The sequence below is a fragment of the Sinocyclocheilus grahami genome, unplaced genomic scaffold (genome assembly GCF_001515645.1).
Source record: "Sinocyclocheilus grahami isolate Dianchi unplaced genomic scaffold, SAMN03320097.WGS_v1.1 scaffold1123.1, whole genome shotgun sequence".
Classification (NCBI taxonomy): domain Eukaryota; kingdom Metazoa; phylum Chordata; class Actinopteri; order Cypriniformes; family Cyprinidae; genus Sinocyclocheilus; species Sinocyclocheilus grahami.
In genome coordinates this window covers 210494-234498 of record NW_015506302.1, presented here as the reverse complement: position 1 = coordinate 234498, position 24005 = coordinate 210494, and the positions used below count along the sequence as shown (strand labels likewise).

The 24005-nt window shown below is 36.2% G+C and overlaps 1 protein-coding gene and 1 pseudogene across 1 annotated transcript; one reads left to right on the top strand and one right to left on the bottom strand.

The window, feature by feature from the left end:
* The first annotated feature begins 5702 nt into the window (after positions 1-5702).
* On the top strand, positions 5703-9957 carry LOC107567045 (5-hydroxytryptamine receptor 4 pseudogene; annotated as a pseudogene).
* Positions 9958-13850: 3893 nt separating this feature from the next.
* Positions 13851-23281, bottom strand: LOC107567044 (alpha-1D adrenergic receptor-like). Its single transcript, XM_016252637.1, has 2 exons — positions 22237-23281; positions 13851-15252 (listed from the first exon to the last, which is right to left on the bottom strand). The coding sequence occupies exons 1-2, from the start codon at positions 23135-23137 to the stop codon at positions 14699-14701; spliced, it is 1455 nt and encodes a 484-aa protein (XP_016108123.1). The 5' UTR covers positions 23138-23281; the 3' UTR covers positions 13851-14698.
* Positions 23282-24005: the final 724 nt, after the last annotated feature.

Below are 24005 nucleotides of genomic sequence, written 5' to 3'. Positions count from 1 at the left end.
TTGAAAAGGTAAATTCAGGATTGAAACTGATTAAAGTAAAACATGAACCAAATTTTTTTTTAAATTAACAGTTAGGTTTAGGGGTGGACTTTCACGCATAGTTTCCTTGTAAAAATTTTACATTTCCATAAAAATCACATTGTGCGAATTCATCTGAAATTGCCACTTCGTGAAATAGTTACGTATTCTCATGGGATTGATTTATTCTCGTTGATTTTCTCCCTTAGAGTTTCTGATGTTTTACTGAAACCATGCACAAGTATTTGTGCATAGCTTTTGGATATTGGAATGATTTTTCCCACATAAATTTTAATATGATTATATATTTAAAAGATTCAAAAAATAAGTATTTTGACTCATAAATATTTAATCAAATTCAAATCCCCTGTGAATGCTATCTTTATATAACTTAAAAAGACAAAGACTGTTAATGCTATTGTTAATGTAAAAAACTAAACAAAACAGATATAATGCAGAATACTGTATGCATTTAATGTAACACTTTCTATGAAGCTTGCGTATAACTGCATGTAACCCCTTCTTAAGCAACCCCATTTTGGCATGGGGACATAAATGACATACCCTGCTCATGAGTCTTTTTGACTATACATAACCAACATACAGTGTATTTACAAAGCTGACACACAAAGTTTACTGTTCAAGACTCAGAATTACTCAGACTGTTATGAATATGGAGATATATAAGCTCAAACATAAAAACAAAAATAAAAACATAAGAATAAATTTTTTTATATAAACAATTTCAGTTCAAAAAAGATTCCAAAGTCAAGTATTTTGACTCTAATCACTCACTTAATCAAATTCAAATCCCTTTATCCCATTTTATATATCTTAAAGGTACTGCAAGCTCCTGTGCAGAATTCAAAGATAATCATGTTTGTCTTGTAATTCATTTCTTACTTAGGTTGCTGCCTGCTTCCTGTAATATAGTATAGTATCCCTTATGTAGCAACGGCACTCATCCAAGACCACTTTAGCAATTTCCCTCCGGTTAAGATTCTTGTCACGGAAGCCGGATCAGTGTCCTCTGAGAGGAGCTTTCTTACAGTGAGCCAAGACCCCAAATGGGTGCTTTGTTTCACGCATTGAAAGTGCTGATGGGGTTACTTCCTTCTTATGATCACCCTGTTGTGTTGGTGTTGTTATAAGTTACATACAGGTCATGTTTAGAGTAGAAACAGTTTGCGCAGTATGTTTGATTTGGCTTTTTGCCTGGTTAGCACTGGCATGCTGTGGACAGTTATTGGCTGGATGAGTAATTATGGGCGGGGCTAGCTCATTTTGTATGAGCGAGGCAGTGTTGGGTGAGAAAAGTCTGTAGGAGATGTGCCTGGATGAACCTGGGCTTTCCTCGCTGACCTGTGACCGGTTCCGCAAATCAACCTCCAGAGCCTGTCAATGTCTCCCTGCTGACCACTCCACAATTGTGGTCTGTTTTCTTTTGTCCTGATAAGCTGCTGCCATGAGTGGTTTTAAATACTTGATGCAGATCATTGTTCTTGTTACATAGATGCAACAGAACAGGAGAGTTTTAACCCAAACATCCTGGAGCAGATTGAAGGATATCCTGCTTTCTTCAGCCAGTAAAAGACAAAGACTGTTAATGTTATTGTTAATGTAAAAAAAAAAAACTATGCAGAATATGCAGTTTATGTAACACTTTTTATGAATGAATAAGTAAATAAGCACTGTAGCTCCAAGATACAACTTTCCTATAGTAAAAGAATAATAATACAAAGAATTTTGAAATGCCCAAAATGATTATACTGCCTCTTTGCCTGATTGAATAGCTGTGTTTATCTTACATAATCTGTTTTATTTTTACACATATTATATTGTTAATATTTACTAAAAAATATAATATTTTCAACCTAATATGTTTCGTTTTCTGGAAGGTAGGCCTTTTTTTCTCATTTTAACACCCAATTTTAAGTGCTATATGTTCTATTATGTTAGGATGCATTATATTCTCTTAAACTTTAATCACAGTATTATGGGTGCTAATACAAATATTTATCAAACAGTATAATCAATTACAACGTATCTTATTAAATACATGTTCATATTGCAGTGGATGAATGGTGCAATATCAATGTCAAAAAAATGGATGCATAAATGGATGGATAAATAGGTAAACAAATGGATGGATGTGTGTTTGTTTGGATAGATGGATGGATGGTTAATTGGGTGGATGGATAATGGATGGATTGATGGTTATTTGGATGGATGAATGATGGAAAGTTAATTGAATGGATGGATGGTCAGTTATTTGGATCTATGTATGGATGGATGGATGGATAGCCCATTACAACCGTATGTTAGGATGCATTATATTCTCTTAAACTTTAATCACAGTATTATGGGTGCTAATACAAATATTTATCAAACAGTATAATCAATTACAACGTATCTTATTAAATACATGTTCATATTGCAGTGGATGAATGGTGCAATATCAATGTCAAAAAAATGGATGCATAAATGGATGGATAAATAGGTAAACAAATGGATGGATGTGTGTTTGTTTGGATAGATGGATGGATGGTTAATTGGGTGGATGGATAATGGATGGATTGATGGTTATTTGGATGGATGAATGATGGAAAGTTAATTGAATGGATGGATGGTCAGTTATTTGGATCTATGTATGGATGGATGGATAGCCCATTACAACCAGCATGTGCAACAATGTAATGTAGGCTGTGATGACCTCCAATGAATTCTGCTGCTTTATAGTCATACAGTATCCTTGATCATATTCATAATTAACAAAACTCTCATTATACAGGATTCAATGCGACACATCCCTGCCTGTTGGTCTCAGTCTGCTTTTTCAATAGCACAGATGCTCTGTGCCTCTCCTGACAAACACTCACATTACATATGAATGACTGGGCTGGAGACACCGCTGGCCAAGGAGTGAGTGTGCCTTTTATCTGGGAGCAATTGAAAACCCCACATGTTTAATTAAAGCTCATCCTACACACTTGAAGGACTTCAAGCACAGACAGACGTTCCAGGTATCTGGAGGGCAGTTTCACCTGCCAGATGTAACACAGCAGGGGTTTCTGGAGGGGAGAAGGAAACACATAGCATAGTGGGCTTGAAAGGATGATAAGCAGGGTTACATTTGGACTTGATGAATAAGTCGACAGATATAAATATACGGGTCAAGTCAATTTGATCTGTATAGCAGTTTTCAAAATACACATTGTTTCAAGGCATCTTTACAGAAAACCATGATATTAATGTTTATCATATCTTACTATCTTCATGCCTAATAGTCACATTTAGCAGATTAGAGCTGAGCAATAATATAGTTTATATTTAGCAATTAAGCGGTTGAGATATGGTATATAGTATCACCTAATGTGAGTATACTGTTTGTACGTGGATAAAGTTGGACATATCTATACCCTTTATATAAACTTTATATAAAGACCCAGCTCCATATAAAGGGTATAGATATGAATATAGTTACATTTTGTGGCAAAATTAAAAATTGGGCAGTGTAGATTTGCTATGTAGTGTATATGTGCATGTGTATATTTTTGCATATCATGTATTGAAAACAGTAGAACAAAAAACCCTTCATTTTTTTAATAAAACAATAATTTTTTCACATTTTTTCTTTGAGCAAATGCAGTATGTTTAGATTAAAAATTGTATATGGAAAATGTAATTCTAAAGTTCAGATGTGTTCAAATCATGTCACATGGCACGATTTCCATTAAACATTAATCAGTGCATAATTTATTAATAGTAATTTGTATCTTTTGCATTACATTAGCAAGCAAGCCGCTTTCAGTTAGCCAAACCAGTGGAAACATTCATTCAGGCATTTTATTTTCACAAATAATATGTTAACAAAATCATATGATTTGAAAAATGATTGTTATTTGGAAAGACAGAATGGGAATTAGGTTTGAGTGGGTTTGTGAACAGTCTTGTGCGGAGTGTGTAGCTTTTATTCATGCCTTAATAATCGTGACAATTAACCTTTGCAGTTACAATGCCTTCCATGTTATGTGATGTGTCAAGTGTAGTGAGTTACTGAATGCTTTGACATGCATAACCTTACACCAGTTATGCTTAATAACATGTCAAGGTCGTTTAACCACCTTGAACCACCTTGTGTTCTTTCCCAGCGTTCTGGCACTTTATTCAATAACTGCACATCTTGTTCTCATAACTGTTCATGTTTTGAAAAAACAAACATACATACATACATACATACAACCAACCAAACAAACAAACAAACAAACAAAATAATACAAAAATAAATACAAAAAAAAACATAAAACAAAATACATTTTATATAATGAGCTGAGTTATCAGCTGTGTTGTATATTTAAACAATCTCATTGTTTGAAAGTGGTTTGTTTTAAGTGCCTGACATTTTGGTTGTGGAAAGAAGGAATGAGGTATTATAGACTGTTTCCTTTTTGAAATTTTAATGGATAATGCATAAAAAAAACCAGCACTGGAGCTCATCTCATCTACTGCAATTGTTCTCTGCTAGGGTTAATCAGGCCTCCTGTGACACTGCCGTAGAGAGTAGAAGGGCTGCCATAAGCAGATGTTCACAATGGATCCAAAGGAATATTTTCCCCCCTAATTTGATCAGTTTCAATATGCTAAGCAAGCAGCCACAACACTTAACTGTATTGATGTTTTAGGCTTGTACCATTATTACCATTGTTTGTTATTGTTATTATTTTTATTACTTCATGCATTGAATTTAGGATGAAATCTGCAGTTTTTTGCACTTAATTTAAAGTTGGCAAAGTTGGAGATGATAAAAAAGGAACATATGAAAATGTAGTTTAAAATGTGTGCAAAGTTCTTAGAAAATGTAACATTTGCATTCATGTTGGTGTCAAATTTTCTTTTGAAGATATTTTACAAAAAAAAAAAAAAAATTATTACTCTAAAATGTAGTGTGGTGTAAAGTAAAGACAAAACAGTAAATGTAATGAAAAGTAATGTGAAAAGTGTGATATAAGTGATATGTGTGATATATTAAAATATATATTAATAATTTTTCATATTAATAAAATAATAATAATAATAAAAAATAAAAAATAATAATTATTATTAGTATGCCAAACTACCCACGCTAATGACAATTTCAAGAATGACCTACAAAAATGTTCAAAATGAATTTTAATGTGTGTATTCATCATTTCTGTGGAGTCGTGTGGGCACAGATTCCCTATGTGCCTGGCCAAAGCCTAGCGGAGCTAAACTCATTCTGAGATCAGAACGGAATGCAGTGTGTTTACTGATGCTATCTGTGAAATCCAGACAGTCAAAGCAGCAGTATGTATCCTTCTACTACCCGAAAGCAATTATTTCATGTGATTCACACATCGAGTACAATTTAGAAAACATGTAACCTCTGTTTATTTCCTGTTATTCTGCATTAGCCATACTGAGAAACGGCGAACAGTGCAGGAAATCTGTTGGATGTGAGGAATATTTGCATAACAATGCCCAACTCTTAATACCCAACACACAAGCACCCACACACACGCCCCACCTACATTCTGATCAAGACGACCGTTTTAGAGCTTATTAATGTGGCGTATTCAAAATAACACACACACAGGCACTTTACCATCCTCATTTCACAGATGGAGCTGCCATTCAGTAGAAATAGAGGAAACAAGAAGAGTCCGTTAAACATGGCATTGTAAAGAAAGACGAAACACTTCCATTTAGGTGAGTAGATCATCTCTAATTTGAGCTGTGAAATTGTTATTGTGATTGTAACATGCATAAATATGCCTTACAAGTCATGGAAGGGCTATTATAATAATAATAATCATCATCATAATAATAAACAATTTAGTATTTATTTATACTTTATTATTATTATTATTATTATTATATTTTATTATAGCTCCAGTACTTATATGGCATATGTAAGCGTGCTAATAATAATAATAATAATAATAATAATAAATAAATACTTTTATTTTAATAAATACGTATTATTATTATTATTATTATTATTTACTTCATATTTTTTTTTAATTTAGTTTTTACCCTTTACAAGTACATTTTTAATGAATATTTTTAGTCTTTAGGTATTACAATCTGGTGTGTCTAGATGAATTCCAGCATTGTTATTTAATTTATTTTTTGTTTACATTATCATGAACCCTGAATGTCCCCTCACTGATCCACTTTATGACTGACAGGTCTGTTCGTCTCCTCGCTAGTCTGGGAAGGTGAGTTTTATGCAGCCGCTTTTGGTAGATTATTAAAATGTCTGACTCAAATGGACATTCCTGCCCTGTCCAGTCTCTCTATCCAATTCCTTGAAAGTAAAGTAAATACATATTTTAAGTGAGTTGGCAGAATGCAGCGATTAGATTTGGGTCAGTTGTTTTGCTTGGAACGCGCCACAGATGGGTTTTGTTCAAGAATAACAAACAAAGCAACTGATAGCACAATCATGTTGGATTTCCAGTGGATTTGGTTTAAATGTACGATTTAGGGATGAATGGCAAGTCATTTGTGTAGTAATCATCTACACTATCATCTCCAGTAGTGGTTAGTTAAGCTGAAAAAAGTGCTAAGGCATTGTCCTACATGATAACCCAGAGAGAGATTTGGTTATGGAACAGATAAGTGCTTTGGTCTGGATGTCTTTTATGAACTGAATCAAAAATGGCCCCATTACTTTATTAGGCACTTAGAAATAGTCTGTTTACATTTGTGAAGCGTGGGGTAGAGTTTAATTCGTCATGTTTAAGATGGATAATGACCACACACACAAGAACGCATGTACAATATCTGTTTCTCCATGTTCCTTTACAAGCTGTTTTCAGAACAATGCCTTGATGGTCACAGCTTTACTGCAAGAGTGTCTGTGCAGGATGTTTTAAAGCTCACCTGCTGTGTCTGAGTGGTCAGAGGGATAGAGTGTGTGTTTGTGAGCGTATCTAAGCAGTATCTGCAGTCCTAACCTCCCAGATTGGTCATTTTGTAACGTTGCAAATGACATTACTTTTGAGTGTAAATTGCAATGTGCAATATAGCATGCACATTATGCCATTTCTCTATTTTTAGAGTCAATCTTCATTCTTCATGCCCAATCAGTTTCTATAAAACATTTTGTCATAAGGACACTGTGTAGACATACATACATGCAATACATAGCACAATTTTATTATTCATTATATGGATATTATTATTCAAAGAATAGCTCACTCCTAAATGGAAATTTTGTCAGTGTTAACTAACTCTCATTCTGAACCAATATATGCTGTTATATTTTCTGTGGAACACAAATTATGATTTTAAAAAAAGTATCTTTATGCAGTTTTTCATGTAAGCTCATGGTGACATTTGCACCAAAAAAAAAGGAAGAAGAAGAAAAAACTAAACCAAACAAACAAAATAATAATAATAATAATTAGTCCATACAACTTGTGCATTATATTCCACATTCAAAGTGGCATGGGACAATCATAACTGAAGCCAAAGCTGCACTAATTCTAACAGATGTGGTCTGGGTTTAAAAAAGATCCATATAGCACAAGAGTATGGGCAACTTTTATGATGATTTTATGGTGTTTTCTTGTTCTGTTTGAAGATGGACAGATGTGGTCACTATGAATTGCCATTGTATATGGAAAGAGCTGCGTAAAAGCATTTGTGTTCCACCAGGAAAAAAAAAGTTTAAAGGTAAAATGGTTTGAAATGACATAAGGGACATAAATAAAGACTGAATCTTCATTTTGGGTTTAAAAGACAATTCATATTTAATAGAACAACCAAACTGAAGCTACTTTGAAACCATCTGTAATGGATGACGTGCTATACAAATAAAGGTGACTTGACTTGATTGCGAACACTAACTAATACTGCCATAATTGTGTCATTAAAAAAGTGTCATAATTGCTGATATCCACACAGGAGCCATTATATAGATCCATTAAATAGTCACAGAATGATAGAATTACTTTTTAAAGGACAGTGGTAGGGAAGTGCAAAATGTAAACTGCCTTTCCCTGTCCCACGGTCCCACTGGTGGTAGTTAAATTTGTATTATTACTGAACTAAAACTTTTTCCTCTCTGTCAAACATCCCCAGATGTTGTTTTCAGGTTCTGTCACAGGCTGAGAAACATGTCAGTCACTGTGAACTGACACTCTCTTCCGCATGACTGGATCTGAGAGAATTCATTGGTGTTTTTTATTTAACATGATGTACATTTTACATGAAGAATGTGCAATGGAAGGTTTCTTGATAACATCTCAAATATGTTATTTCTAGAATTGAATTAATTGTGTAACACATTACGCCATCCCTTTGAATTGTTTCCGATAACGAAAATAAATATGTCAGATTGCATGCTTTCAAACTCGTGTTTTTGCTCACATCCCAATAGGGACTGAGTTCAACTTTAACAATGCTGATGACATTTTAGGTATGTGCGTTAGGTATAATCTTAAAGGTCACAATGGGGCACACTGCAGGGATACAATTCCTGAAGCAAGGTCGAGTTGAGGGGCCTTTTATGATTCTTGGCCAATATCCAGAACTAAAGGTTCCAAAATATTGTTTTCATTGCAGATTTGGCTTTGGTTTCCCAATCTGTACTGTGTTCCCAGCCTTACAGGAGCTTCAGGGGCAGTTGTCACTTAGCAAAAATATTAATGCTGAAATAGACTGATTATTATTGTGTGGTGAAACGACACAGCCATTTTTGTTCTCATATATCAGTATGGCAACACTAGACAATATCTCGAACAAGCATTCTTCTTCTTGGTCTTCTACAACACAGCATGTTGTGAGAACAAAAAAAGCATTTATCAATGATCATGGGAATGAATCTTGAATGCATATGTCTCGTTTATCACCAGGTCGAACAGCATGGAAAACTCCTCGGAATGGAGCAACATTTCACTCGACTCTGATTTTGAGCCCTGTGCCACGCTGAGGAGCTCCGTTTCACGAGTTGCCCTCTACGTCTTCATCATCACCGGGATCACCTGCACTGTTGTCGGCAACTTCCTGGTGGTTCTCGCCATTGCTTACTTCAAACAGCTGCAGTGCCCTACTAACTCTTTTGTCATGTCTCTGGCTGTCGCTGACTTCCTGGTGGGCCTGGTGGTTATGCCATACAGTATGGTCAGAACAGTGGAAGGATGTTGGTATTTCGGCCCAACCTTCTGCCATCTTCACTCGAGCTTGGACGTTATGCTCTGCACGGCCTCCATCTTCCATTTGAGCTGCATCGCTTTTGACCGCTATTACGCCGTCTGCAACCCTTTGGTGTATTCGTTTAAAATGTCCCGTGAATGCGTGGGTCTGCTGATTGTGGTGTGCTGGGCCATTCCATTCCTCATCTCCTTTGGCCCAATCCTCCTCGGGCTGCACAAGCTTGGAATGGATGTTCCTTTGCCTGAAAATGTGTGCATCTTCTTGGTTAACCGTGTTTATGCCGTCATGGCATCCCTTGTTGCATTTTACCTGCCTATGGTGACCATGTTGGTGGCCTACTGGAAGATCTACAAAGCGGCCAAGCGGCAAGCCATGCAGATAAGTGCAATGGAGGCACAGATGGCAGCAGGTGTGGGCAAGGACTCGAGCAAGAAACAAAAACATCGCAATTCTATAAGGAGGGAAAGAAAAGCGGCCAAAACTCTGGGCATCATCATGGGGGTTTTCCTTCTCTTCTGGTTGCCCTTCTTTACTGTTAATATTGTCGACCCGTTCATTGAGTACGGGACTGCTGCTGTGATATGGGACGTGTTCCTGTGGTTAGGGTATGTCAACTCCTCCCTAAACCCTTTCCTCTATGGTTTCTTTAACCGATCCTTCCGTAGGGCTTTCCTCATGATCATGGGCTGCAGAATATGTCTACATGGCACAGCTCAAGGAATAGACCTCTCTCATTCGAAAAGAGATGCCAAATGAGCGCACTGACAACCAGTAGACTGTAGTGGAAGTTCATCTGTTTTAGTAAAATATCCCAAACTCATTCCTGTCCAGCCCATATGGCAAAATATATTTTTTATAAGTATATATTTACGTAAATATAATAATATAATAAAAAAGCATTTACAGTGTTTTTTTGGCCAAAATGTAGTTCAAATATAGTCTTCAATGTCCTTGTTAATGTGCTCGCCTTCCATGCCAGAAATGCCAGTTCAAATCCTGCTCAGGGGTACGTTTCCCAAAAGCATTGTTAGCTAACTATGGCTGCAAGTTCCACTGAACTCTAAAGAAACGACGGGAAACGTATGAAGAAATGTAACTAAAACGTGAAAATTGGAAATATATTTATGTAAATATATTTTAAAATCTTGATTAGCAAAAGACCAATTTTTGTATATTTTAAAACTTAAAATAGATCTGAAAATATATTATTGCTGCATGGGTGACCATAGGTATTATTTGTTGTAAGACTTTAAAAGATTTAAATGATTAACACATTATGAAATCTCATTATGGGTTCCAAATAATGATAAATGATATAACACAAACCATAGTAAGATGAGGATAACTCAGTCAGGCTAACAGCATGATAAACTGCATGCCAACATTGTGATTTGAACTTCTTGTAAGATGTGTTTTCTTTCACCTTTTTTTACTGTGTGAATAAATTAGATGTCTGGCCTGCATTCATCATTTTTTCGCAGATTTGGCGCTTTGCAGCACACAATCCTTAATTCTACTTCATCTATTGCCAACACTAATGCAAAGTGTATTCAAGGTAACAAACAGAACTTTACCTTTTTATATTGGCAGAACTATAAGCATTATGTGGTACAAGATGTAACAGTTGAATTCTAAAACATTCTGGTATGTTCAACAAACTATGGCAGCATGAAATAATAAGCAGAACGAGGAACAACCAGGAACATTTTTGCTATTTGAGGGTGCAGTTACAATGCACTTACCCTTCACATAAAGTGCCTATCGAAAGAAACACTCCAAAGGCGTGTGACACATCCTCCCCTGTCACAGGTTAGCACATAAGAGTCATAAATAAAATATGTATGAGAACAAATCATTTTATAAAGCTGGAAATTAAATCTCAGTTGTAATCACGTTTTCTTGATATAGTTCTTATGAAATGACTGGACAAGCCGGATTGGCCCCAGCTGGTCTGCCTGCTTCAATAATGAGGTTAGCAAAGATAAAGGAGCTTGGGGCTTAATAATTATTATATGAATTATAATTATTAATATAATAATTATTATATTAATTATTATTAATATAATAATTTTGAAAATGGAAATTGTCTCAGGAAAACATCCAGTATCATGCTAGTTTATTTATTTATTTGTTTTATTTTATGAAGCTAATGTTCTGTTAACTCTGTGCTCGGACCATTCACTTCAGTGCTCTTCTTTTTAGACCTTTCTGGCACTGCTCAGCGAGTTCTAAGGCAGTGAAATGTACGTTAAGTCATTTTTGTGACAAGTCAAAACATACAAGTGCTTAGCTAAAGGAACCCATTAATAGGAACTGTTATGTATGCTGGTGTTAGTTTTCAGTAATCCACAGGAAACAGGGGAGGACAGGGAATCACATTAAATCACATGATTTACTCTTCAGTAAGTTCTCAGAAATCTTAAATGGAAAAGGAAACCACTTTTCAAAAAACGTTTGTTCGCACGTACAGTACGCTATCCTCACAAGTCATCTTCATACCCACAGTCTTGTCACTTTTATAATTAAACATAATGTGAGATGATTCAGACTGCTTTTAGATGCTTAAAGCAAGTAACAGTGAGTAAAACAATGGAAATGTGTGTGAATAGAGTATTAGTGTAAGCGAGATTAGCGGCAACCACGCTGGTGATGCTAGCGGGCTATATGCTAATAGCGGACTCGGAAGTCAAAAATAGAACTAGTGCTAACAAAGCGCTCTGATTGTTTTTGTTGTAGAATACGATAGGGGATATATTCACACGTTATAAAACTGAAAAAGGATGGTGTATAAAATTGATTTTAAGATAAAAATTAGACGACAAAGAATTAACTTGACGGAGCTCAAACTCAAACCACACGGCAGCAACAAACAGGAAGTTTGCAATTGTGTTTCCAGTTCTGTTGTAAAATTGTAGGAATTTGCAATTCATTTACATTAACAGTGACCTCTACTGGCCATCTTAGATTTTTCATCATTAATGAGTCAATTAATGCAGCAATAAATCAGTTGATAGGCTGACTGTTTAGTTGTGCAGAGGCTTCTTTTTCATGTCTCAGGAGACATCAGAGTTCTCATTAATGTTTTGGTTAAGTATCAACTTTGTCTCAGATGTTTCTCCAAAAATTCCTTGGATAAATAAAAATAGACAAGAGATGAGAAAGAGATGTGCAGTAAGAATACAATGTTATAAAATGAATGTGGATTTTTCACATCCTGTCAAATCTGAGCACAACATGTAATACTGTTAACTCTCTTCAGAGACATGCATGAACTCCACAAGTTACTGTAAAGCCTTAATAATCATGTTCTCTGGCATGATTTCATAATTTTCCACCAAAGAGCATCTTGAATGGAAGAAAGAACATGACCTTTTGTACAAAGGAGCCACAAATTTGCCCATGTGAGTAGTGACTAATCTTAAAGTGATAGTTCACCCAAAAAAATGAAAATGCTATCATCATTTACTCATCCTCATGTTATTCCAAAACCCATAAGACTTTTAATTAAGTATTTAATTTAATTAAGTAAAGTCTTGTTTGACATTATGTAGGACTATTCTTGGAAATGAGCTGGCAGCAGAAATCACACAACAAAACTAAATGTTATCATTTCATGTTAAGTAAACGAGTAAACAATTTAATAATGCAATTGAAAACAAGGTAAATGATATGACAACTAAAAACAACTAACGCTAACAAAATTAATAACGCAATTTCATTATTCATAAGGATTCAGTTTTAGGTGTCGTCAATACGTCAGTTTTGTACATTTAAAAGTATTTTTACATTTAGATGCTGAAAATGCATCAGTATTGTATGCATTAGTGCCAGTAAAAACGTAAGTAAATGTATGTTTTATGGAACCTCATTTTACGTAAAAAACATACGAGTTATCATGAGATATAGCCATTGTATCTCTGCACAAAACTTGGATCAAACTGCTTAATTAATTTGAATTTGTTCAATGACATCTTTATAACCATTTTGGATATTCTAATTTTGGTTACCTAGACTTGAATGGAGGGAAAATATCTTAAATTGTGTTCGAAGACTAACCAAGTCCCAACTGAGTCTTACGAGTTTAGAACAACATGAGGGTGAGTAAATGATGACTGAATTTCATTTGGGTGTGCTTTAAGTATTTCTCAGAAGAAAAGTCTGATAAGATAGGTGTTTGATTTCAATGTAATCATGGCTACAAATTACATAATTTAAGGGATCTAATCTGATTTTTCTTTCCTATGGGATGGCTGTTTGAATAAAATGGATTAATTGTTTTCAGGATTCAACAAATACACATATTTGATCAACTGCATGCTCTTTTAAGCTTTATTATGTTTAATAGTTGACACTGAAAGACATGATCACATCAGCATTACAAAGAAAATTTTGGTTACCTAGACTTGAATGGAGGGATAATATCTTAAATTGGGTTCGAAGACTAACCAAGTCCCAACTAAGTCTTATGAGTTTAGAACGACATGAGGGTGAGTAAATGATGACTGAATTTCATTTAGGTGTGCTTTAAGTATTTCTCAGAAGAAAAGTCTGATAAGATAGGTATTTGATTTCAATGTAATCATGGCTACAATGGATTCATTGTTTTCAGGATTCAACAAATGCACATATTTGATCAACTGCATGCTCTTTTAAGATTTATTATGTTTAATAGTTGACACTGAAAGACATTATCACACCAGCATTACAAAGAAATCCAAAGCTTTTCTCAACAACACAAAAGCTGAGTTGGAGTCCATCAATTTTGATTTTTTTTTTCACTGTTGGTCCTTTTAGGGATGACTTAAATCTCATGGTTGAAATGAGAATAGCATGAATAGCACATGAATAGCACAGTATTGAACTACCCTCTGTAATACTGAAAACATCTGCACAAAATCTGTTTAGGTTATAAACTGTGCCTCACATTTAAAGGTATGTACCTCTGAATCAATTTTGAATCATTTAAAAGTGAATTACACAGCAACCTGCAAATCACAGTCATGGATTCACCAGTCTCTCTCGAGTATATCGGTCAAATATGTTTTCCATTCACACTTAATGGACAACAAGTCAAAGAAATTGTAACAATCTCTCTTTGTGAATACAGCTGAAACGGTTGATGGAGTTTGAAACATCAGACAGATAATTTCTCAAAGGTCACATGGACAGCACGGTATACAGATACCCAGCAGCTATGAGTCTTTTCGTTCTGATCCAGTGCAGATAAATATCTTTTCCCTCATAATTTTTCCATTCAGTGTACTTTTCCCACTTTTAAAGAAATATGTTTAAATTATCCATGTAAAAATACATTAATCTCCTTTAACACACATTGTCCTTGACATTTTTCCTCATATTTGCTTCTCAACTGTGTTGAAACTAGCACTTTAAGACATAACAAGAATACTAGTCTTTGAGGAATAAAATCAAACAATTTTTAAGAACTGGCAATGGGTCAGAGCTCTAAGAGAGAACAGTCAGTAATCTCCGTCTTTGTTTAGATGTCTGTTTCCTTCAGGCCGTAGCACTCTGTGAGGTCGTAGATCTGGTAGCCGCTCTGATCGACGCAGTCATTATAGATCCCCATGGAGACCGTGTCAATCTCTGTCCGGGCCAGAGCAGACGTGCTACTCTTCCCCGTCCCGTTCTTAATCTTATTGGAAAGATTGTTCATTTTCTCCTTCAGCTGGAAGGAAGAGTTCTGTAAAGGGGGGAAGAAGCTCCAGCTCTTCAGACTAAGAGGCCGGCTCTTGCTCTGGCAGGAATAGATAGAGTTACCGCACTCCTCGTGAAAGGGAAATCCAGAGCAGTAGTCTCTGTGTGGGCCCCTCCGGGCTCCTCGCATGGCTGTTCTCCAGCGCTGGTCGTAGAACCGACGCAGGATGCGGCGGCGGCGCTGACACTGGCAGCGCACCAAACGGGTGAAGGCACGCTGGAATTCCTTGCTCGAGCAGGCGTAAATTATGGGGTTAATGCAACTGTTGAAGTAGCCCAACCAGAAGATTACTTTGAACACCATCTCAGAGGGCTTCAGAGCTGGGAAAAAAGAGCCTGAGGATGCAAAGAAAGAGAGAGAGATGGAAAAACGTTTAGTTATCGGCTCAAGCAAGATTATTTGCATGCAAAATAATACTGTGTCTCAAGTAAACTTAGCCTGAAGCTACCATACTCCTCCCACACATTGAAAAGTTCAAATCCGTGAGTTCACCGTTTTAAATCATGTTTGCCTAATTATACCCAGCAGACAGATTATATACTTTGCACATTATTTTTTCCCTTCAGCTCGCTGGAGAAGTCGAATGCATATTAAATAGTATGTGGCATGTCTTCTCAATATCTTTTTGAAACTATTTCTGTTTTTTTCTGCCTGTAGGAGATGTGGGAGCGATGCCAATATGTCATTCCCCAATTCTCCTCCAAACCAAACAGCACTGTTACCTTTGATAGACTGGCCACACAAGGCCATTAGTCATTATAATCAACATAAACAGCCATTTGCAACCCATTTCACTGCATTATAATTTTGATGCATTTGTGAGTGAGGGATGTTTAAAGACAAGATTTGATTTTATCCATTGGGAATTGATTGGATTTTGAAAAGTGGGCGGACCAAATGCAGGTTTGATAAAACATTACTTAAATAGCTATTTGGCTATTGGTTATCATTAGCCAACCTGACGTCAGTGGAAATAGAAAGTCGTTACAGAGGAGAAGCAAGTTGTTGCATTCTGATCAAAGATTACAAAAATAAATGGCTTTCTTTGGAATAACATGCACCAATGAATTGTTCACAATCAAACCAGGATCACATATTAAATATTGATAATTCACCCAAAATGAACTCATCCCCACTCTTAAAAATATAGGTTCTTTAATTAGCATTAGTGGTTCCATGAAGAACCTTTATCATCCATAGAATCTTTCCATTAAATAAAAGGTTCTTTAAGAGAGTAAATAGGCCCATTTTTTTATTTCATGTTGACTTTAAATGCCAAATCAATCTTTTAGTTACAGCAGACCTGCACAAACTTAAGATTTGGGCTGGATGGATCTGGGCTCACATGGAATCTCTCTACATAGCGTCTCTCTTCACATCCTCTCCTCCCACACATCTACACTACCTGCACATTTCCGCTGCACCTTCGACAGACACCACATATGTTGCCAATATCTCCTCCTTGCCTTGTTCCTTCCTCACAGGAAGTGAGAGGAGGCTAGCGCTGCATTATCTCACACATAAAACAGTTGTCGTCGCCCATGCCATGCATTTCAGTGTCACGAGAGGTCAGAATACCTCCCTGTCAGCTCTGTATACCTCCCTGTATAAAAATAGCACCAGAGGGAATAGGTAGTAAGAATGGACTGGGAATGGCGCGGTCTTGTTGAAACAGATTTTGATGAACAAAAATAAATGCTGTTCTCCCTCTTGGCTAGAGGTCGTCAATTGGTTGCAATTGTGGCTCTGAGATGAAAGCCAGTCCCAGGAAAGCTCCTTTATGGTAATTGTTGTGATTATGAGACACACCAAGCAGGATCTTTGCTAGCTACTGAAAAAAAATGTCCTTTTAGCCAGAGCATCATGTACAATGTGGCAGCCTTTACTCTGGGGCAATCTGGAACCAATCCGTGTACTTACACTGTAGAAAAAAAGGGTCTTCTGACTTTTTCAGATTTGCTGTTTAGATTTTAGGGGAACTTGAGAGGAATTCTGCTGAAAGGATTTAGAAAAGCAAGCCAAACTAGAAGTAGACATTTAGTGGTAGCTGAAAGCATAATCAGTAAGACAAAATATTTTTAAAATGATTAAACAAAAGGGCATGGGAAGTGTAGAAATTTCTAAATTTTGCATGTGAACTCACTGTGTCGGCCTAATTATTAAGTTAAGCAAGTAGGTTCAGTTGGCACTTATATCCAATGTGGCTTTCTCAACATTCTTGTTCTGCTTTACACTCTTAAAAAATAAAGGATCCAAAAGGTGGTTATCACAATAATGCCATATAAGAACTATTCTGGGTTCCTCAAAAAACCTTTCAGGGAACAGTTCTTAAAATAACCTTTTTTTCCTAGTGTGAAAAACATTTCACAAGTGATGGAGCAGTCAGGTAGGCAATTTATTTACACCTGTAAGCTGAGAGTCTTAAATGCATGCTGGCGGTCTTTGCTTTCTAGCAAATTTGCCTGGCACGGGCTACTTGAGCTATAGGAGTGTTTTGGCAGGTAGCCACATGTTAAAGTTGTCTCATCTAATAGTGATCACCCCAATACCTATTTTACCATGGTCTGTGGTTTGGCTACATGTGTAAGGTTCTGTCAAGCTGCATTCTGTGTCAGTTTGATGTAAATGTATTAAAGGCCAACATAACAGCTTGGGTCAGAAAAGTTCAAGATAATTTTGACAGGCAGGCTTTTTTTTTTTTTACGGAAATGTATCAGATTACCAACTCATTTTGCTGCTTAAATTTAAATCAAAGCCACTATTAAAAATTTCTTGCAACTCTTACATTCGCAAATCGATCACTTTAGTCTAAAAAGATGGTATTTGGGAAACATAATGACGAAATAATAAAAATGCAAATTCATAATGTTGCAGAATTTTACATTGGCAGAAAATTCATTCACATCATGGACATTCAATACATCACAAACATAAATACAGACACATAAAAAAGGCTCATTCTCTATATTCTCTGGACTTGTTGCACTTGGATTAATCATGCAGACATAGTCTAAAACCACTATAATATAATTACACTATTTACAATTATTACATATAAAAATGTATAAACCTGGCAATGTAGTTAACTGTCATGTAATTTCATTAAAGTAATTTGTAGTTTTCTTTAGGAGAGCAGAAACATTTTGTTCTGTTTGTCACCAGAAATAAGACGTTCACTGTCCAGCACAAAAACACCATAAGGAAAACAATAACACGGTGGGCATGTTGATGCCAAACATGTGACCATCATTTAGAGGGTAGACTTGTCATTTTAAAAAATTGTACCACAAAAATTACAATTATATAAGAGGATTAGAGGGTTCTTGTATCACCATGAAGTGGTTAATTTTATAGTGATGACTGGCTGATTGTACTTCGCTCGCTTATTGCATAGTTACTCACAAAAATATGTGGACATGAAACACTGAATTGAGTTTAAATTAACCCATAATCCTACCTGTAATAAGTACCACAACGACAATTGAGACAATTGCATTTGTATGAAACAAGACAAAGCGAATCCACAATGAGAAATTTGAAAGTAGCGCTGGTTGTAGTTACCTGGATGAGTGGACAATTATACACTCTTAAAAATGCTGGGTTGTTTCAACCCAACTTTGGGTCAAATATGGACTAACCCAACTTTTGGGTTAAAAATTGTATTAAAAAATTTAACCCAACAGCTGGATTAGTCCATATTTGACTCAGAATTTGGTTGAAACAACCCAGCATTTTGAAGAGTGTACTGTGTTACCATGGGCAATGGGGGAGGCCACTGAATGACCAATCAAAAATCAAGCATTTTAGCAGTTTAAATAAATCAAAATAGCACTTTTTCTTTTCTTTCTTTCTTTTTTTTAGTTACCAGATGTAACTTAAGAATTTCCCCCCAGATTTCCAAATGCCTTCACATTGAAGCAAGGTTTAACATCAGCCAATCCCTCATTTCTGTCATTATAACAGTGCCTCACAGTTTGTGCTTCTGCAGTGTACGTGTGGAGCCATGCCATATCCCTCCTCTGTCCTGGTGGCTGGCTATTGCTGAGGCTTTGGAAAATGAAAGCATCCTCTTTAACTCGTTAATAGCTGTTAATAGTGTTATCAACCACTGCTGCCCTATTTTTCCCCACAGTGACTGTGAGTGGAATACCAGCAGGGACAGGCAAAAACCACACTCTTGGAATACCCTGGAGATGGATGGGATGGTGGGTTTGGGGGGAAACCAATACATTGTGGGGAATGTACAATGCCAGCCATGTATTTTTATTCTTTTTAATGTATATTTTAATTATAAATGGCTAATAATAGTCAAAATGGTAATTGTTGTTATTTGTTTGCTACTTAAAATGTACCCATTTCATGCCTCAGACAATGATGTCAGCAAGACCAAAATTCTTTTAATGTAATAAGAGACAGTTTTTTTCCAGTTCTAGCACATTTTGGGCCTCTGTGACATAATCTTGGGTAATGGTTGAGTGACTGGAACACTGCATTTAATGTCTATGCTTCAGACTCCCATGGGTGATCTTTGATTGAGCAAACAGATGACAATTAATCATCTCTGCATTATGAAAATCCCAAAATCATTTTTTTTCCTATGCAGGAATAATTATAGTTATTAACCCTGCTTTATACAGTTATAGTTATGAACTTTATAATTGCGTGGGCCAACAGAATGCATGTTCAAGGGGTTTGATGACAGGAAGATTTTGATACATGTCTGCGGACTGCCAGTGCTTTATAGAAAAATGTTTGAACCGTTTGCAATTACTGATTTTTTTGTTTAATCATTTGATTATTGTGTTTAGTGTGTTAATATAATACAATCATGTGTAATATAACTAAATGAGCTGCAACTCATTCTTGGCTACTTAAGGACATGGGATCCTTTTGATTTCTGATAGAAGGGGGAGGGGATATTGTGAGATACGATGTACTGTTACAAAGAAACTGCTATAAGCTATTGGAAAATGTGAGGAGAAGTGATTGCATGATTCGTGAGGAAACAAAGCATGTTCTAATGAACTCTTCGTGCCATTGGCTTTATAGAAAGAGGAAAATTGCTCATAAGTCTCTCTCACAAGTCTTTCACTTCTGCCTTCATTATTATGACAACATACAGGTCAGTGTGTGAACTTTTGTTATGTGGAGCTACATCACGGTGGTCACAGATGAAGGCAACATTTTAATAAAGGTAATTAATCAAACAATAGCTCTTTTTCAACATATTGTGGCATAAAGAATGGAGCTCTTTGTTAGGAGTAGAGAGGCTTTATTTCATCCCACATTTAAATTGATATTGTATTTTATAAGTTTTGTCTTAATGCTTTCTAACCATATATAAGCAGAATGCCTAGCTGGTCTTTATTTATTTATTTATCAATCAGTCAACGTTTTGGAGTCAGTAATTGCACAAATCTGTTTTGGTTATTTGGTTTAGTACATAGGCATATTATCATGTATTGGGTTGTATTTGGCTGATTTTGCATTTGTTCTTGCACTCCAACATGCACTATTATTTATTTAAATCCTAAAGAGCACAGTGTTCTCCAAAACAAAGACCAATAGCGTTAATATCAAGTGTAACTCATATAATCTCCCCTCAAATACTTCGAGGTGGATCTGCTGTCAAATCTTGCTCAAAACCCCATTCATACCATGTGCACACATTTGCCATCTAATTTAATCGAATGAACTGTCAATGTAATAGAAAAGCGACGCGTGGAACTGCTTTCGTCAGTGAGAAAAGTCATGATGACATTACAGCTCTCGTGCTTTATATCAGGTTACACATTTTGCACATTTCTGTTTCGCCTAACCACGGAGTAAAACATTAACACAGTGTCGAAATAAATGTGTATTTTATATGCATCTATGCATCTTAAGGAATAAAACTGATTATACTGTAAAAATAATCAACTCCTGTGTCACGTCAGTTGCAAAATTATTTGTTAAAGTGCTTTTTCGTTCTTTTAAATTCTAGCTTTTTTACGAGTACGAACGATATAGTTAACAAAAAAAAATAATTAATTTGTTTTATCATAGTCAAAAATTTATAAAAATTGTCAAAATTTTTTATTTTTTTATCAGAATTTGGAACCAATCCTGTTTCTTAATCGGGAACTCCCTCCTGACCTTGCCCCCCCTCCCCTCTTTTGCCCCGCACACCACTGAACTCTGACCCTCTGATGGAATCTCCCACTCCCCCCTCCCAAATACACACACACACACTGTCACTTTAATCAGTCTGAATAAGCTCTTTTGCACTACAATCATTATATCTGCACTGTTGTTTACTTCACTGGTTTGCACTCTATCTGCCATGTGCCTTGTGCTGCTTTATATATATATTTTTTACATTTGACCTTATTTGTATATTTGTATAGTTGTATTTTATATTTAATCTGTATCTATCTGTATTTATGTTCTACTGTTAGTGTTATCTGTATGCACCAAGGGTCTGAGAGTAACGCAATTTCAATTCTCTGTGTGTATGTGCTGTACGAAGAATTGACAATAAAGCAGACTTGACTTGACTTGACTTGACTTAATGAGAATTGTTTCATACCGGAACAACATAATACAAAACAAGTTAAGAACACATTTTTCCTAGCAGGACAAAGTGGGAAAACTCCCATAGCTGATGAAGAGATAAAATGTAGTAGAAATAAACATGTTAAGAATCAATAGAAGCGGAGGACTATTATTAAGGTTTTTTTAGGACTATTATTATGTTGTAATGTTTGGTTGACCAATTAGCAGAGAGGGGCGTTTCATTCCCGCCCACATGTAGAGATCGAATATTCAAGTTGTTTATTCGTTTTCTATCCCTGAATGTAAAAACGAAAAATTAAGCCGGATTCTTGATTTTTCGTTTTGTTTGAATAATTGAAAAACGAAATATGTGCCCGTTTTTCATTTTTTAGATTTCAATATTAAAACAAAAATTAATTGGACGGAAGATACCCTGATTCTCCCATAGTCCAATAAAATAATAATAATAATAATAATATTGACATTTCATTTGATCCAGTAAGATCTTATTTGATAATTAGAGGATTCATTTAATTCCATTATGATAAGTGAACATTTTAATATAAATTCCACTAGTAGCCCACTGTGTACACCCATTTACTTTGTCACAATTCTGTGATTTCAATTCGGTTTTATGTGTTTTGAGAGACCAAAAAGTGAAATGTGACTTAGTTTACTTTGATTTCATTTTTTAAATGTAAAGCATCAAGTTCAGTTTTTATTTTTTCTTGAAGATTAGGTATCGTTCAAAAACTCACACCAGACAGAGAATAACTCATACGTACCCAAAGGCAAAACGAAGAAAAACGGCAGCCAGCAAAGAATGAACATCCCCACGACGATGGCGAGGGTTTTAGCAGCTTTCTTCTCCCTAGAGAACTTCATGAGTCTCACGGACAGTGAACTTCGGAACGGGTGATTTTTGGTCTCCGGTATGCTCCTGCAATGTATCCTCAGCACCACTTCCATTGATTTATCTCTCTCCCGTTTCACACCCGCTTCCAAACTTTTTGTAGTCCTGCGGGCCACGATGTATACTCTCGTGTACATGACTAAAATCACCATGAGCGGGAGGTAGAAGGAGAATAAAGAGGAGAACAGAGCATAACCCGGTTCCTCCGTGATGCTGCAGATGCTCTCATCAGAAGGTGGGGGCTCTTTCCACCCCAAAAGCGGTCCGATTGAAATCACCATTGAAGAAACCCAGAGCAATACGAGTATGACACCTGCTTTCCGTTCAGTCATGATAGTGGGGTATTTCAGACAGTGTTTAACTCCGATGTACCTGTCTATAGATATAATGCACAAACTTAAAATAGACGCCGTGCAACAGAGCACATCCACCGCTGCCCAGATGTTGCAGAAGACCCGACCGAACACCCAGCATCCCAACACCTCCAGAGACGCGGAAAACGGCAGGACGATGATACTAAGCAGAAGGTCCGCGATGGCCAGGTTCACAATGAAGAAGTTGGTGACCGTTTGCAAATGTTTGTTGCACAGCACCGAGAGAATAACCAAAATGTTTCCGACGATCGCCACCAAAATGAAAACGGCCAGAAAGATTCCGACACCGATGACTTGAGAATCGAGGGTGATGCTCTCACAGGTGGTGTTGCTGATGTTGGAGAGAAAGTCCGAGGGGAATTCATCCTTGCTCTCGTTCAGCAGTTTAGAAAATGTCATTTTGAAACTCCATAAAGACGACTTTTACTGCTTTGGTCCGAAGGTGTTGACTGGTCGGTTCAAGGTGAATTTGTAAGTCGCTTTGGATAAAGCGTCTGCTAAATGACTAAATAAATAAATACAATAAATAAAAGGTGAGTTTTATCTTCATCATCACTCTTGGAAGGTGTCCAGATTCTTCAGATGGATCCGTTACTTTGTGAGATGTAGTCTATTTATAAAATGTTTCCTTTAAAACATCTCGTTACACCTACATTTGTCTGTGGTGGCATAACCTGAACTATAATTTCAACTGTTTTTAAACTATTTTTTGAGGTAGAATAAACTATTAAGCAACTAATAAGCTCCCAAGTCAATACAACCAAAGTGTCGATGCACTGCAGGTCTTATGGAGAGGCTACTTCTGGTGGCATCCTCAGCGACCACTCCAAACTGGATTACAGAGACTCAATGTGGACCCCAGTGCTCCAGGTCTCCTCCTCCAGCTCTGAGAACTTGGTGACGCGTCGCACACTTGCTGCAGATCTTCATGTGTCCACTAGAGGGTTCTGTATTATTGTTGCACACAGGAGGTCTGTTTTCATTTCGCAATGCATAATCATTTTTATCAGTAGCATACATCATTCAGAATAACATCAAGTCATGTCAAGTCAGTTTTCTTTGTATAGAATTTTAACAACATATATGTTTTCTAAGAAGCTCTTAAAATTAAAGGTTCCTCATTGGCATCTATGGTTTCATGAAGAACATCCATGGAATCTTTCCATTCCACAAAAGGTCCTTCATAGTGGACTTTTTAAATGTTAGGAATTTTTCACTGGACACTGAATGTTCAGTATATATATATATATATATATATATATATATA